This window comes from Notolabrus celidotus, chromosome 4 (assembly GCF_009762535.1).
Source record: "Notolabrus celidotus isolate fNotCel1 chromosome 4, fNotCel1.pri, whole genome shotgun sequence".
Classification (NCBI taxonomy): Eukaryota; Metazoa; Chordata; class Actinopteri; order Labriformes; family Labridae; genus Notolabrus; species Notolabrus celidotus.
The window spans coordinates 8,062,112-8,079,759 of NC_048275.1; the positions used below are offsets into that span (position 1 = coordinate 8,062,112).

Here is a 17,648-nt window from a genome sequence, read left to right on the forward strand (position 1 = left end):
CCTCTACCATCAGTGAGTGAATGGGTATGAATGGGTGAATGTGACGAGTAGTGTAAAAAAAGCGCTTTGAGTGGTCAGAAAGACTAGAAAAGCGCTATATAAGTGCAAGTCCATTTACCATTTACCATTTACCATTTCTCAAGTGAAGAATACAAAGTGTCCCTAAGAGGTAAAGTGCAGGATTAATGTCATTAGCACCATGTTTTCTTTGGAGATGGATCCAACTACACGTACAGAATAAGTGCCATCCCTCTTGTATTTTTCTAAATTGAGGTCTTAGTCTTTTTGTGTCTGTCCTGAGTTTTCTCCTACTTAAATAAAAAGCTTTGAACTTGGTCAGCTAACTGGGTAATCTCCTGCCTGTTTCAGCGCTCATTACCCCAGCTGTCATTCAGAGAGTCACGTGGCTGTACCAAAAGGCCGCCAAGAAGGATGCCTAGATGCCAATAAATTGCTCTGCTTCCCCACTCACGGCTTGCAGCCCTTTTATTTTAACAAACCCTTCAATGGCTCTTATTTGGATGCAAAGCCTGCGTCATTACCTGACAAAACAAGCAGCCAGAGGCTTAAGGCTACGGGCCTTTAATTGATCCTGTCTGTGAATGGCAGCCCTTGATCTGAAGGGACTAGTTTTAGCAGTGTCCTCACTTCTTACTGCCTGTGTGCCTGGAATATGACCTTGTCATTTTGGAGTCCCTTTTTATGCCTCTGTCTAATGATGTTCCTGTTTGTGACAACAAAAGTCTCTTATTTTGTCCTTTTCATGTTAAAAAAGCTACAGAGTAAATATATTAGCTGATTCGTTGATCCATTCTAGGAACTTTTGGAAAAGCTGCATCGTTTTCTGTGAATTCTGCAACATATAAAAGCTCAGTTTTCTGTCATTACCATCACTTCTCATCTCAACAATACCAGAGAGTGTGTTCTCACTCTAACACTAAAGCGGGAGGAGGGAGTGTGATGATATAATCAGATCAGCTGTTTTCACAGCACTTGCAGTCAGGCTATTCTCAGTTTATAAGTCCCTACTTGTTGTTCACACTTTGGTTTGAGTATTTCTTTTTGGAAATCATCAACACACACACACACACACACACACACACACACACACACACACACACACACACACACACACACACACACACACACACACACATAAACACACACACACTCTAAATCTAGAGTTTGTGAGCTGTGTTAATCAGGCCTGGGGGTAAACATCATGAACACAGCATGATGAAGTTTAACCAAGTATTTCACTGAAACACTGATCAATGTGAAACAAACAAAGATAGCATTTACCAGGTTGCATTATTTATTATAACTGTCTTTTCTCATTAAAGTCAAAAGTCTTTCATCATTTTTGCCTTTTAAATCTTATTAAGCTCAATCTTAGTGAGCTTGCGAACACCTTCATTGTATTCTTACTGTTTTTATTTATTGATTTTAACACTTTTTTTTGTTTTACCCCCTCTGCAGATAATCCTGGTTTTCTGTTGGGTCTACATTCGCAAATTTCAAAGTCGCCAGGAGAGTGAAGTGGTTTCAACCATCACAGCAATATGTGCACTGGCCATCGCTCTGATAACATCTGCACTCCTGCCAGTGGATATATTCCTTGTTTCATTTATGAAGTACCCCAATGGCACCTATAAGGTTAGTATCTGTTCATATTACAGCATCATCAAAATCTATTTGAAGAATGTAAATGACTTCCCTGAGGCAGCTTAGAACTTTGCTTTAAGATTTACATCAAGTGGAAGCTGTTCTTTGTCCAGCTCTGAAGCTTAATGCTTTACTTGGCTCATTATTTCTTCAGTGCAAAGTCATTGCATTCGTATTTATCTATTTGAAGATTTAACAAAGTGTGTAATGACGTCTGTATTTGAACTGCAGGTAATTTGCTTCATGCAGAATGGGGAGGTACTTGTTATTGTTTTTGCAGAATTTAGTCATGGCCACCTACCTATGACTGAACTTATCAACAACATAATCCCTCCGACTTAACGAACGATGATGTCTTTGTTGTGTGATCTCTCAATGATTACATCCTGTGATAAAAACAAGATTAAATTAGCAAAGAAGGGAGGAATAAAGTGATGACCTTTCTGCTGAAGTTTGACAAGAGGAAACGGAACAATGAAGGAATGTTAGTCCTCACTTCTGATGGGGAAAAAAAGCATCTGAGCATGACTGAGAGCAGAGAAAACCATGACAATACAACAACTGACAGAGATGAGACGTAGGCTGTTACTTTATAAAAACAATAGCTGACTTTCAGTCGTTTTCAAAGCTTTTATTTTTCATTTATCAGCCTTTAAGTTAAATGCATGAAACATAGGCTTATTACAACAGACATTATTCCAAACCTTTGCTATGCATGAATAAGAATAGATTCAGGCAAAGGTCTGACAGCTTTGAGTTATTCCTCCCTCTCTTGTCAGGTTTTTGCATCATGCTCTTTTTACAGTTTTATGAAGGAAGCGATACAGAGCTGCTGGAGCATTGTTATTACCATGCATTCAGAATCAAAATCAGAATCAGGAATACTTTATTTATCCCAGGGGGGGAAATTCGGTCATTACAGTTGCTCTATAGACAATAAGTCCCGGGAGATCAGGAAGAGGGCACTCTGGTGATCTGTCTGGAGTCTGGCTGTGGCGGTGTTGAGAACGTTGGACGCCGTAGTCAGGTAAACAGCTACCAGTATGACATGTGAGATCTCCCTGTGCAGATAATATGGTTGGAGGCCCACAGCGCTCTCGCTGCTATCCTGGTCTGCCTGGACAGTCGGGAAGCCGTCGATGGACACGTTGTGGTCAGGATTACCCTGATGCAGCCACGTTTCTGTAAAGCACAACATGCTACATTCCTGAAACTCCGTCTGACTCCTGGCTAGTCCTGTTAGCTTGTCCACCTTATTATCCAGAGATCTCACATTGCCCATGATGAGAGAGGAGAGACACGGCTTCTATCTCCTCTCCATAAACCTTCGTCTTCTTATACCAGCTCTCCTCCTCGTAGCTCTATGCCTCCTCTGCCTCTATGCGTCCTAAATCTCCAGAGATCTACAGGAATATCCAGCCGTTCGGCCGATGAGCCAGCCGGCTTCAGCTCAACCAGCTGAGTATGAGTTAAAAACAAAAACAAAGCCGGGCTGCCGGGCAACAGCAATGCAAGTAAAAGTTAAAGTTGGTGGTCTCATTGTGAAAAACAGTCCACAACTCTCTCCAACAGGAGGCCAAAAGAAGTCACAACTTAAACAAACTACCAGAGAAAAATCTGACAAAGTATGATGAAGAAAGAGAAGAAAAATCAGGAAGAAGAATGAAAGAACAGGAGCGACTGTAACAGGCTGCATGCACGGTGCTAGTTGAGCATGACCTTACCGTCCCCAGGGTCTCAGGTTCAATCATCAGGCAGTGCATTGTGTATTTTTCTCTCTTTAATGCCTATCATACTATGGTAATCAAATAATTGACAGATCCAGAAAGTACACCACACACCACTACCTCTCTCTCTGCGGAAGATGATAATAAGGTTATTGTATAGTCATTGTTCCTGCTTTGTAATCCTTCATCTAACTGATGCATCCTCTCATTGATCACTGTACTTGTTCCATCCTTTCACTATTGAACTTGACTCTAACTTTACCATGGATTTTTACCCTTGGCTTCATCCAGGATTGGGCAGCAAACAATGAGACCAGAGGCCAAATTGAAGACACTGTGCTGTATGGCTACTACAGTAAGTACATCTATATGTTTCTATCTGTTTACAACAGTGTAAATAAGAAATCAGTAAGTATACAAAATCATAACTGGTGAGGATTTACTCCAGAACTGACTCTTTCTGTAAGCCCTTTAAAGACTCTTGTATTGAGCTGAGCTTGTTTTTGAACAGCGATGATAAGTGTGCTTCATCACACTCGTATGATTTCAACTTTATCTCCTCTTTTAATTGACGGTAGGGCCCAGTTCGTTTTCCTAACACCTGGAGCTTTACTCACCCACACAGCAGTCCTCGTGGGTTTGTAGTCGATCTTTGGGATTTACGCTGGCTCATTGTTTCACAACAAAACATTCTCAACATTTTCTCAGGCAAAATCTGAGCTCCTTGGCTCGCACATCTCACCTGCTCTTGAGCGGTTTTGTTTACATCGTTATGATGTATTAAAATCCCATGTAACCTCCCATGTAACATCATATAAAAGGCTAATTTTATTTATGGAAACAAATGACTTAATTCACAACCAAGTGGCAACCTCCGGTCTCAAACTATGAAGCCCATGCAGAAGTGTTATAAACTGCAGTTCATTGAGGGTCCACTTGAGGCTGGCTGCAGAAGCACCACGAACCACAAACACGTTTACACTCTTCTGTCTGAAGAGCTAATTTCTCTGTCGCCACACACTGTCCGGGGAGGGGATTTTTTTTATAAAGCGATGGTTCAGAAGCATAGACTGTAAATAAAATGGACAGCGTTGCTCCGCCTCTTCCCGTTGTACGGTTCTGAAGCCAAAAAATTCCTCTCCTGGGCGCCGCCATTGTGCAGCCAGAGCCTGTGAAGCCACTGTAATAAGCTCCGCCCTACAGCGTAACGTCACAAGACGCTGTGTGTCCTTTGAAGTTTCCCTCTACGGTGGCTGTGAATCAAAGGAAACCCGGAAGTACAACCCAGTTTTTTAAACTCTAATAACTAACGAAAAAGAAACTTTTCAGGAAAAAGAGGCCTTGGACACAAAACAGTCAAATACTAACTACATATCACCACAGCATACGGATGTGAGAAACATTCGTACGACGTGTATTTATTTTTTAAAGTTTGACTGAGACAGATTTTTTGACCTATACTGCAGCTAGCCACCAGGGGGCTGTCACACTGCTGAAAGCCTCACCACCAGCCAATGGAACTTCTCCCTTGTTCAGAAGATATTAGGATTAAGAGTTTTGCCCAAATAAGGACATGACTGACTTGACTGACAGGCAGGAACACTTTAGCTGTTGGCTAGGAGGCTCAAACCCCACCTCTTTACCTCACAGTAGCTCACCTGCATTTAGGTTGAATTCAGAATTTTCAATATGGCTCCCACTGACAATTTGCTTCAAAACAGCGCTCAAAAACAGATGGGTGACATCATGAATACTACGTCCATTATTTATACAGTCTATGTTTACAGCACTCGAGAGGCAAAATATGCACTTGTAATGGAATGTACTTAGCAGTACTGTGAAAATTATACATACAAATATCCTTTTTGCAAGGTTACATTAATGGATGGACAGAGCTGTTTATTTTCCACCAGATGCACCAGTCAGAGATACCCAACATCCAAAGTGTTTCATGTCAAACTGCCCTCTATGATTATTAAAATAAATGGAATTTCAAACGTGAGGCAGCTTGTATTAGTCAACGATAGTGTCAACTTAAATTCCCTGTTACATTTTAATTTGCTGAAATGTTTTTGTTGGAAGCAACTTGTGCTGTAGACGGAGCACATTCAATAATCCCATCACAAGAATGGAAGATTGGAACCTTATGTTTTATTGATACATTGGTTACTGTGTCTCACTGATGGGCAACGAGGATCATATTTACACTGTTAGACTAACGGCGTGCATTATATATTTTTAATAATGCAAATTTGTTAATAGTTCTAACATATTTTATTCCATTAAATTGTATTTCCTGGCCCCTCTTATGTTCCAGTAATGGCTTGTTCTCCTACAGAGACCAGTTGTATGATCTCATTATATATTAATAAAGTTGTGTTACATGTTGAGATTTGGACAACACTTAGAGTCTTCTAAGTGGTTCTAAGACCTGATGATCAAAGTGGGTGTAGTAACAGTACCAAGGGAAATACTCTTCTTGCGAGTTCATTGTAGGTTTGTTTTTGTAGCCGACTGGTTCAGAGAGGAGTCAGGTGCTGATGTTGTGGCTAAGTTTCCTCTGCAGGTTTTCCTTTTTTACACACCCTGCCAAGCACAGACTGGCTTGATTGAAATTTCGTCTGAGCTTCTATTAGTTTTGCAAAGCGGCTTTATCATTTTTATAGGTTTCTGAAATAAGATGGCCGTGTGTAACTCCAGCATATCTCAGTCTAGCTTCAACCTGACCTGAAGTCTAATTAGTGAGTATGATTGAAAACACCTGAGTGTGCAGTATGAAGAGATTTGCATGCATGCAGACCAATTTTCACCATCCCAACTTTCATCCAAACATCGACGTGTAAGTGGATCTTTTGACGGCATATTAGCTTGTTGCTAGCTGAATTGGTAGCATTGGAAATGACAGGATCACATTAAAGAGATATTTCAGTTTTTTGGAAGAGGGGTGGGCTGCAGGGTGGTGCACTGTTGTTGCCTCACAGCGAGACTGTTCCTGGTTCTAGTCACCGGCTGGGCAGGTGCCTTTCTGTGTGGAGTTTGCATGTTCTCCACGTGCATGCGTGGGTTCTCTGGCTTCCTCCCACAGTCCAAAAACATGCTCACCAGGTTGATTGGTCACTCTAAATTGCCCGTAGGTGTGTGTGTGTGTGTGTGAATGGTTGGCGACCTATACCCTGCCTTCCGCCCGAAGTTTGCTGGGATTGGCTCCAGCCCCCCGTGACCCTGAACGGGATAAGCGGTCAAGATAATGGATGGATGGATGGATGGATGGATGGATGGATGGATGGATGGATGGATGGATGGAAAAGGGGTTGTATGAGTATTATGTCACTAGTAATTATACTAGCCATAATCGATTTGGCTCAGCTCAGCCCCTGTCAAGAGAGACTGCATAAAACTTGTACAACCCCCCTTCAAAAACACTGAAATATCCCTTTAAGGTTAGCAACTTTCTGGGTCTAGGTAATTTGTATGCTGGCTTACTGTCATGGCTTATTGGGACACTTGAATGGAATTGAGCCATTGTTAACAAAATTAGTTTGGCTTTAGCTTCTCCTACAATAGCAAGTAAAAGCAATAATAAGCAGCAGTTTACATGAACAGAAGTTAACTTATTTATGTCGCCACCTTCAGGCAAGTAAGGGAAGAGCTGCTTCAATTTTAAGACTTCTGCCACCTACTGGCTTTCAGTGTGACGGCTGCTGTGAGGTCATGTTGAGGTTAGAAGTGGGGCGAATCAACAAACCAGCTTGTTAATTAAAAAAGCCATGGAAGTGAGGCTTTGTTAATTTATTACACTTTTATTCTCTTTATTGCCAGGATTGCCTGTGCTGCAAAACCAAAGGTTTGTTTATATCTGATCAATTATTTCAAGGCTTTTGCTCTCTCCCTATTTCAGTCCAAAAACAAAACAACAAACAAACATGCAAATGAGAGGAACTACTTCAGTATTCTTGTCTAGCTAGTTTTGACATGTATTGTTTTGACCCTATTGTCACAATGAGCTTTTAGTAAAACGTTAACATTTCTCTCACCATTCTGTTTGGATTTGACTTTGGCATAGCGTTGTTTCATTCTGTTGTTCTGAGGAGGGCAGGTCCAGTCCCCATGGATCACTCTGTAATTCTAGTTTTTGTGCATGGTTGCAATTCATGAAGACAGTATCCAGGCTGCTTGTCTGATAAATTGCCAACTCAAAGCTATTAGTGCCACTGAAATATCTTGTTGATTGTCATATTAGGCGATAACACGAGTTTGTTGTCTTTGACGATAGCAAATCCAGTCATACCAGAGACACTAGATCACACGTTTTCTAACAGATGCTGGCTTAAAGTGCCTGTCAGCAACACTGTTATGTACCGTCTGTTCAGAAATGCCAAATGCAAGGAAGACAAGCTGTCTCCTTTCCCAGACAGCCCAATCAAAGAAATCTCTTCCACTGGTGAGGTGACATCAGAAAATTGCCTTTCATAGACCAAGAACTCTGCAAGTGTATCCAACATTCAAAGAGACAAAGTTTATTTACCTCAGGACCAACAAATAGGATTTCATGCACAGCACTGATTTCCCTTTTCATGGCGTATGAACCTCCGGAAAGAGATAAAAAAAATAATAATTCTGTAAGCTGAGTCTTGAATGCTGGCTGTGCTCTGTCAGTTAATTGGCCAAACTGCCCAGAAGACATGTTGATAGGGGGACATCAATGCCACACGTCAGTCACACAGCAAAGTTAAAACAAAAAAGAGGATACAGAAACTGACCGCCTGGTAAGAACATGCTACAGTGAATCTTATGTTTGAAAAATGTCTCACCGGTTTGAGTGAAAGTTGCTGTGTCATGCAGCTCTGCAATTCCTGCAAGTCATGCTGTGCCCTTTCAGTCTTATTCCATGTAAATGCTGTGATTTGTTATCGTGTATTCACAAGGCATCATAACACAAAAACAGCATTCAGCATTTCTTGTCTTCATCCTCCTATCCTGCTGAGAGATCATGTACATATCAAGAATCGACACTGGAGGAGTTATGGGAGAGTTTATAGAGAAGCTTGAGTGATTTTGCTATTTGCCTCAAGCATGTATGCATGTGATCACAGCTCTGGGAGCGTGTGCTGCAGAATGATCTGCTTGCAAATTTGTTGTGGTCTTGCAACCTTTAGCTGTTGATAAGGAGGTTTGAGTGCCTAATGTGCTGCCTGAAATACAAAAATCACAGCCCTGCAGCTGTGGGTGATATCACGCTCAGTCCTTCAGGTGCTGGACTTGTTTTTTGGGGGGGGGAAAGAGAGGAGATTGTGAACCACAAATGCATTCCAATTTTAAAAGGCGCAAGCATTGAACCACCCATCGTTAGACATAGGGTAAATTCCTCAGGTTGTTATGGTGAGATTTGAAGTAGCTGTACTTCATCTTTTGGACAGTAGGTTTGATTTTAGTGATGCATTGTGAGTTTTTACAGATTTGTCACTGACCTGCTGCCCAGGCTGTTGAGAATAAAACACTTTAAAGAGAAATATTTTGCAGACAGAGCTGCACAATATATTGTTTTTTGAAAGTCAAATGGGATTCATGATGGATATCTGTGTGACTTTATGTCTCTGCTGTGAATGGATGCTTGTGGAGATGACAATTTAGAATGACTGTGGACTCTGTGGGCTAATTTTAAACCATATTTAAACCTTAAATCTAATTTTGGGCTGTATATTATTTTATTGTGCTGTTGCTGTTGTTATTTATAAAGAACTAGAGACCATTTCTTCTGTCTTCTCAGGGCCATTGGGTTTTTATTTGCCAGTAGGTGGAGACCAAGCTCCATGTGTGTTGCATTCACACTTTGCTTACAGATAAAACCTCAAAGTTGCATTTACTTTGACGCCATTTCTGACAGCCCCATCCACTTGTCTCCTCACAAATGGAATAATGACAGGGTTGATGTACAGATTCCCTGTATTTCTGATGTCTTACATTCTTTTTTTCCAGATGTTGGATTGATTTGTATTCAGTGGTGATCACAGTTAATAAGCATGTGTATGTCCAGTGATTTTTAAGAGCCCTCTCTGTTATTTACTTGATGTTTGAAATGATTTGATTGCCTTGAGAAGCTGTCATGTCTCATCAGTTGCTGCTTTAGAAATATGCTGATTTCTCCCTCGCACATGTGTTTAATTAAACATATATTTAACATTGTCAATATTTCTGCAGCTGTTTTGAATCCACTTTCCTTCTGTATAATTACCTTGTGTAGAATTACAAGCACTGTCATCATAGTGCTGTAATTATAATAAAGTACACTGCCACTGTTAATAGGTCTGTTGCAATTTAATTGATTTGTTAGTTTGATTGAATCCACATTTATGTCTTTCTGTTTCTGAAGCACTCACCGTGCTGTGAAGTTTATAGTTAGTCAGACTCTTTTCTATGTTTTCTATGATAGCTGCTGTAAACATAAGCAATATCATAAGTAGGTCAAGTAAATGCATTCCAGTTATGTGATACTCAGACATGTGTTTCAAAGTGAAGGCTTTTATTTGCATGCTGAAGGGATCAGCATGCAATACAAAGTAAAAAATTACCTGTCAGAGGTAAATGTAAAGATACATTTCAACGAAGAGTTCCAGGGTCTTTTAGCCCCCAGAAATACTTTACCCTGAACTAAAAGGTTCATTGCCCCCCATTGTTGTCTGAAGTCCTGGGTAGATTGTACAAATCAGGCCAGTGATGTATGGAGGAAAAAAAAGTAAATGCACTTCACCACTAGACCAGTAGAGGGCAGTAAAACAGACGAATACCATTCATCGCAGATGACACCATAGAAGCAGATGGACAGGCAGGTATCATTATGAGCAACACAACAGTTAGCCTGTTAGCATGGAAGAGACTGAGCTCACACTGTTTCACTGTCACATATTTCATCACAGATGGATTCACTGAATCAACACGTGAGAGGAGATAAGCGCGGGTAGCAAAGACATTTCAAAACGGCTTTAAAATCCTTTCTTAAAGTTATGTTTTTTGGTCGTTTTTCCTTTATGACAGGACAGCTGAAGAGAGATAGGAAACATGGGGAGTAGACAGTGGGGGAAGACATGCGGTACATGGTCAAGGCTGGGAATCGAACCGGCAACCTCTGGGACGAGGGCTATAGCCTCTGTATGTGGGGCACTTAGACCGCTAGGCCACCAGCGTCCATTTAAAATCGCTTTTAACTCAAAAAGCCATGGCAGAGATCGGCCGGTGTTTTGGTTTAAACAGCGACCCTGTTAACTGGAGACTGTCAGCCGGATGCATCCCTCATAAACGTCTTTAGACGATCATTAAATATCTGATCAGGATATTTTGAAATCTTAATTAAAAACTAAGCTAGTTTGCATTCCCAGGAACTCCCTCTGTGTTTCAACAGCTGTGTAAACTTCACAAACACTGTTATGTTCAGCTGAAGGTCTCCACTTTACAGGGTCACTTTTAAAACCATAACACCAGGAGAGACGCATTCACAGTGGGCTCAGAGACAAAGACTACTGTTACAAAGCTGTAAAATCAAGGGAACCACAGCTTCTTCTATTGAAAAGTACACAAAAAAGATAGAACAAATCCCTGTCCCTCGAAAGTCCTGGGACCTTTGAAAAGTACTTCCCCCCAAGCAGGGGGTTTTCAGGAGGGGGATTAACTACCCCTGAACTAAATGTAGACCCTGGTCGAAACGCAAGGAGTTAAGTTCCTGCGGTCGAAAAACACATTAGCTTGTCTTTAAAGTAAAAAGCTTGCAGTGTTCACAAATCCTGCACAATTTAATAGAATATAAAATGTTCATCAACTTGACAGAACAGGTGCAGGATGTAACTAAACACCCACTTCCTTTTACTGCTCAAATAGCTTTTTGTGATCTTTGATGAACTCACAGTTTGAAAGCCCAGCCATTCAATCTCCAGCCTCTGTCCATTTATACATTTCCTCGGACTGTTCAGTACTTCAAAGCAGTGGTGCATAAGACCCTTAAGCAACACGGCAAAATACCCCTGGGCCCTTTGAATAAATCATTGGCTTTCTCTGTGCCATTTTTAACGCCATTTGTAGAGAAGAAGCTTGAGCGGATGCAACCTTCTTGTAAATACACTGCAACTACTTTCTTTGTGTCTGTGATTCTTGTCCAGCTACATGTGCTCACTGAGTTTTATTGGAAAGCGGTAGCCTAGTGCTTCTTTTAAGAGCTTTCAGTAAAAACCTTGACAAATTGCAGTTTTATTTTGGAGGGCAGCTCTGTGTGCTACCGAGAGGCATTCAGGGATACAAACATTGTCCAGCTGTAAGGACAAATCATAAGGAACAAAAGGTACTTTTATTTCCACTGTGTGCAGAAGCAGAACCCAAACCTCATCACTTCTACCTTTGTCAAAGTCTGAATATTCAAAAGAGAGACTCAGATTTTTAAAGAATGGAAAACCTTTTTAGTCAGCCGTATCTCTCAAAGGTACAAGTTGAAGATGCAACAGATAAACTTTTAAAAAATAGAAGCATTTATTTGGAACATTTAAAACTAACACTATCAGTCTCATTCAGTGTTTTTTATTTATTTGAATTCTTTTCAACATTGTAGATTAAAACTGAAGACATCCAAACTATGAAAGAATATAGTTATGCCATAATCTAAATTACAACAGTAGTCAAATAGGGCTATCCATTGTGTACTAATCCTACCTCTGAACAACACAACTGATGGTCTCAAACACATTAAGAAGGCAAGTCATTCTACAAATGAACTCTTCACAAGACTCACCTGTTCTTTCAACCATTCCAGGAGACCACTTCATGAAGCAGACTGAGAGAATACCAAGAGTGTGCAAAGCTGTCATGAAGGACAAAAGGGGGCTACTTTACAGAATCTAAAATATAAAACATATCCTGTTTTTTTTAACACTTTTTTGTTAATTAAATAATTCCATATGTTCTTTCATAGTTGTGATGCCTTCAGTATTCATCTACAGTGTTTCAAATAATTAAAATAAATAAAACCCGTTGAATGAGAAGGTGTTTACAAAACTGGTAGTGTATATCAAAAAAAATCTTAGCTTAAAGCTGTTGTGAGGAACTTCTGGTTTGTATCGATTCTGGCGCCCCCTTGTGGACAAAGTGATACCTCTTATCTCTTGTCCTGTAAATGCAAAATTAGTGTCTTCAGACAACAACCTCATCCTGTTGTCTAATAACATTTAGATTTATCACACAGTGTGATTATTTTCCATGAAAACAACCAAAAAGGGGTGTTTCTAGAGCGAGATGTCAATCATCTGTTCTGACACCTACCCCCTCAGAACAGTTTCAGGCATTAAAAATGACAACAGAGAAGGTATCAGTGTTGTTGTGGATGGTCTTTTTTGCTTTTGAGGGTCATAAAGAGGCATAAGCATCAGTTTCAGTTTGTTTCTCAGCCAGTTAAAAACTCCTCATAGTGCCTTTAAAAAAGAGACAATGTATCTGCTATGATGAACATTTTTTGAAATATACAGCAAGAGTGATTTTTGGTTACTGAAAGCTACTAAATGTTTGATTTTGGCTCCCCCTGTGGGCATAGATGTACATGTGATAGCATTGATGATTTAGGCTGTTTTTGAAACAGCCTGTTACCTATGTATGTAGTAGGCAGTAGGTACTGCCTACTTATACTGCGTTTGAATTCAGTATGTAGTATGACTGTTCTGTTGGATCTGATCTGCAGTAATGCTTTAAAATGTTAAGAAGTGGTTTATATGGAATTTAATAGATTAAACAGTACAGGGTTCCCACGTGTCCTGGAAAACCTGGAAAACATTTGACTAGTTTTCCAGTCCTGGAAAACACCTGGAAAATGGGAGAAAAAGTAAAATGTCCTGGAAAATCACAGATTGTCTTGGAAAATTATTCCAACATGATTGCGTGTGACCTAACAAGGTTAAAAAAACACATCCCCATTCAACATTTGGCCAAATCATCAGAAACCATAATGTACAATATCATTGCTATGCCGATGACTCCCAGATATATGTCCCCTTACGTTCCCCTAACAACAACAAACTTAAATCAACTCACCACCTGCCTCTCTGATATCAATAGCTGGACATCTCAAAATTTTCTAAAACTCAATGAAGACAAAACTGAGGTTATCCTTTTCTCCACATCAAACCCTACCAATGACATACGCAGCCATCTTGGATCCCTCTCACTTAATATCACACCCACTGCAAGAAACCTAGGTGTGTTATTTGACTCCGAGCTCTGTTTTGATGCCCAGGTTAAAAAGGTTGTGCAGATTTGTTTTTTCCTCCTGAAAATCATTTCCAAAATCAAATCTTTCTTATCATTTCACGACTTACACAAGGTAGTTCATGCCTTTATCCTGTCAAGACTAGATTTTTGCAATGCCCTTTATTCCGGTTTATCTCATACTTCTGTTCATCGCCTTCAATTAACTCAAAATGCAGCTGCCCGATTAATCACTGGTTCACGAAAATCCGATCACATAACTCCAATTCTGGCTTCCTTACACTGGCTTCCTATTAAATTCCGAATCGATTTCAAAATACTACTACTCACTTACAAAGCTCTTCACAATCAGGCTCCCCAGTAAATCACAGACCTTCTCACTCGGTACAAGCCTCCCCGCCCTCTCAGATCAGCCGACATGGGCTTATTGGTTATACCTAGTGCCCGTTTAAAATTCAAGGGGTTTCGGGCTTTTTCAGTCCGGGCTCCCAAACTATGGAACGATCTACCATCTGAAATAAGGCGTGCTACTTCTGTTCTTAATTTTAAATCACTTCTTAAAACTTTCTAAAGTGCTATATAAATAAAGTTTATTATTATTATTATTATAACATCTGTGGCCATTTCTGTCATTCAGTTCTATTTAGGTAAATGTATGCACTGATCCTCTTATTATCATTATTTATTTATTTATTTATTTCAATAAGGCAGCTTCCAGATTCCTTTGCTCGCTCTTTTGTTTGTTACTTGTTACTAATTTTATATTTTTTGAGAAAAGAGAAAGCTGAGATGAAAGTTGGCCATCATTGTTACTTGGTTGAACTAATAAAGTGCTGTACATCTGTGTTTGCATTATTCTATAATCATTTTTCTATCATTTTGAAGCATGTAAGAGATGATTTCATGGATAGCCATATACTTTCAAGGTAGACTTCCACTGAGAGGAACACATTAGACTATTTAGCAACTAAATTAGGAACTAAATTTAGACTGTCATACCAGCTTGATCATCACTGAAAATGTCCTTGAAATGTCCTCGAAAATGATCTCTGGAAAAGAGTGGGAACCCTGACAGTACCGTAAAACTGAGTTCTCCACGTTAAAAAAAAAAAATCAGTACGACATCTGGGTAGTTTTGGCACACTGCAGATTTAGCTCTGTTTCACATACTACATCCTGAATTTCTGCCAAATCAGTACGGACTGCTAGTATAGTAGGCAGTTTCGAAAACAGCCTCAGTCTCTTGAATGTGAGGTGAGTCCAAGTTGAGTCCCCGTTACCTGAGGGGAGGACAACTGTTTCACTCTAAATTATTCACCCTATGACCCTCTGTGGCTGTGTGGGACCTTTTGAATGTGTAGAGAGCATTTCATAACAACTAAGTCCTCCTCTCCGTCTTCCAGTCAGTGCTCGAGCCCAAGTCAAATCCCGAAGTCTGAAAATCAAGACTCGAGTTGGATCCCCATCCCGAGTCCTGGATTCGAGTACCACAACACTGGCCATCAGTCTTCAGTTAATCAGAATGGTTTCATGCAGAGTCCATCAGCCAAGTCCAGACTTTCAACTGGTTACAATGAGCATGCTGTAGATTAAGAAACGTTCATGATGTCTCATGAGTTACTTGTTGAATACAGTAGATAGACTTCCCTCCAGATTCCTTTGAAAAACTGGAAATGTTTGAAATTTACACTGAAAACAGAAGCACATTGTCACTTTTAACATACTCTCTCTTAATACTCTTGTACTCTTACTTTTACATCACTTATTAAAACACCATCTTTTTTGGTTAATCAAACTAGAGCTGTAAAGATGCCTACATACAAAAGCAGCACAAAAGAACGTCAGTCATGGCCAAATATAACACAACTGTCTCGCTGTCTCAGAAAATCCATCATATCATATGTTGATTGTTGTTTCATTGACAGTTAGCTCGCCAGACGGCTAAAAATAACCCCTCTATGTCTAGCTTGTCCAACGGTCTTGTTCAGAAATAATGCATAAATGTCATCACTTGATGATGAACGTCCCCATTACTGCACATGGATCCAATAAGAGGATTTAGAGAATGGAATGAAAGCCAGAATGCAGACACTTCTCTCTCCTTAAATGCTCTCAGTTTCACATTAAACTCTGCTCATTATATCAAAAGGAACGACAGCCTGCTCTGGAAGAAATGTGCACACATTGACGTGTTACCGTGTGTGCATGTTAAGATGTTTAAATTGCAGGTATTAGCATCCTTTTTGTTCACCTGGCAAATATGTTTGTTCAGCATGGATGTTAGCAGTGATTCTACACACATATCATTGATTTACTGTGCAGAACATGAATCCCCAGATACGTCTTTTGATGCAGTTATTAATATCTGCTATGTATCTTCTGCTAAATGTCACGGTGCATCATGTGAAACAAACTCAGAAAAATATATTATGTGAATTTCCCTTCGAGGAACGTTGTGCTCAATGAAGCTACGTTTAGCACACACCGGTCTTCTGGATCAGGAACCATTTGATAATTTGGTACATAAAGATATTCTTCGTCTGAAGAAGTTCTTCCATATCAGCTCACTATTTATGATTTTCAAGACCACTCTTTGAAATCGATGTTCCCCACTTCCTGCAACAATGGACAAAGAGCCCCGTGGAGTCCATTTGTCCTACTTAAGGGTTTTTTTTAAACCCCCAAAACCCTGCTATGGTTGTTTGAAATGAAATGAAGCAGTAGAATATGACTGCAGGTTTTTTTCTCTGTAACTAGGTGAGATGCATTAGCATCTTACATATACGTTAGGTAGGGTCATAGCATGCATCTAACTCTGGTGTTGGAAACTGAAAGCCATGCAGGAGCTGAATTTGACAGCAGAATGAAATGTTATCAGCCTGGTACAAAAATCATTTTCTATCTAGACCTTCATTCTTTCTTGTGACAAGATGAAGGTAATTTTATAACTCATTGGTTTGATTATATTAACGCTGAGAGTTTTGGATAATTAGGCAGAATTAGAGCTGGCTTTGACTGAAAGGTGGACGTGTTGTGGCTGTTGGCAGACGGCAAGGTTATGGCTTCTACTACACGTCTTTTTCAAAACTGCCATCTTTAAGATTCATCACACCTTTGCAGAAATGATTAGGTCACGACATCTACATCGATGTTTTATAAAGTCCATGGTTTATATAGTAAATATGTTTAAAATCTGGAGTAATGTTCATTGCTTGCTGTCATATTGTTATTTTGCAGTCTGACTTTGGATGACAGTTTCAAACGTCTGAGGGAGAGAGGTGCATCAAACTCAACATGGCTCAGTCTGACAGCTGGAGGAAAATCTAAGCTGATGCAAACATGCTGCTAATCAATGAATCAGTCAATTTTTATTTGCATAGCACCAATTCCTAACAGATGTCATCTCAAAGAGCTGGTCTGGATTGAACTCTTAGTTATGATATTTACAGAGACTGAATATTAATCCACTGTGAGCTAAACACTTGACAACATTTAGCAAGTAACACCGAAGAATAAGACGTCCCTTCAACAAGCAGGAACCTCGAGCAGATCCAGAATCATGATGAACAGACTCCTGCTGGGACTGTTTTGGACTTAGGAGGTGACATAAAGGGAGATGCAGGGACACAAGCATATACTGAAAGAAAAGGGAGTCAGTAGAGATTGCCTGATATGGTATTTATATAGTTTCTTGTGAAACATATGCCTTAAATATTTGATCATAAAAAATGGTCTTCTTTAGAGCTGAAACACTTTTTGATGTATAAAAACACAAGTTTTCAAAGTCTGCCCGCTCGTTAAAGCTACATTTTGTTTTCAATTTAATGGCTTCTGCATAGTGTTAGGCTGTCTGAATGTTTGTGTTTGAAATGTTGCAGCAGGACTTTTCTGTGAAAGTGTTGACTTTCCTGTGTTATAATGTACATATTGGATTGTCTGTGCTTTTCACCGACTGATAATTTGATGCTGAAAATAATAATCCACAGCATGAGATTAATGATATAGCACATACATTGGTTTAGT

General features: G+C 39.9%; 1 protein-coding gene across 1 annotated transcript in view; it reads left to right on the plus strand.

Annotated features, from left to right (window-relative positions):
* lmbrd1 (LMBR1 domain containing 1) overlaps positions 1–17,648 on the plus strand; it is a 104,668-nt gene that overhangs the window by 1,125 nt on the left and 85,895 nt on the right. The window contains exons 2-3 of the mRNA XM_034682403.1: positions 1,480–1,656; positions 3,684–3,747. Of these exons, the coding sequence (XP_034538294.1) occupies positions 1,480–1,656; positions 3,684–3,747 (241 nt within the window). The remainder of the gene's footprint in view (positions 1–1,479; positions 1,657–3,683; positions 3,748–17,648) is intronic.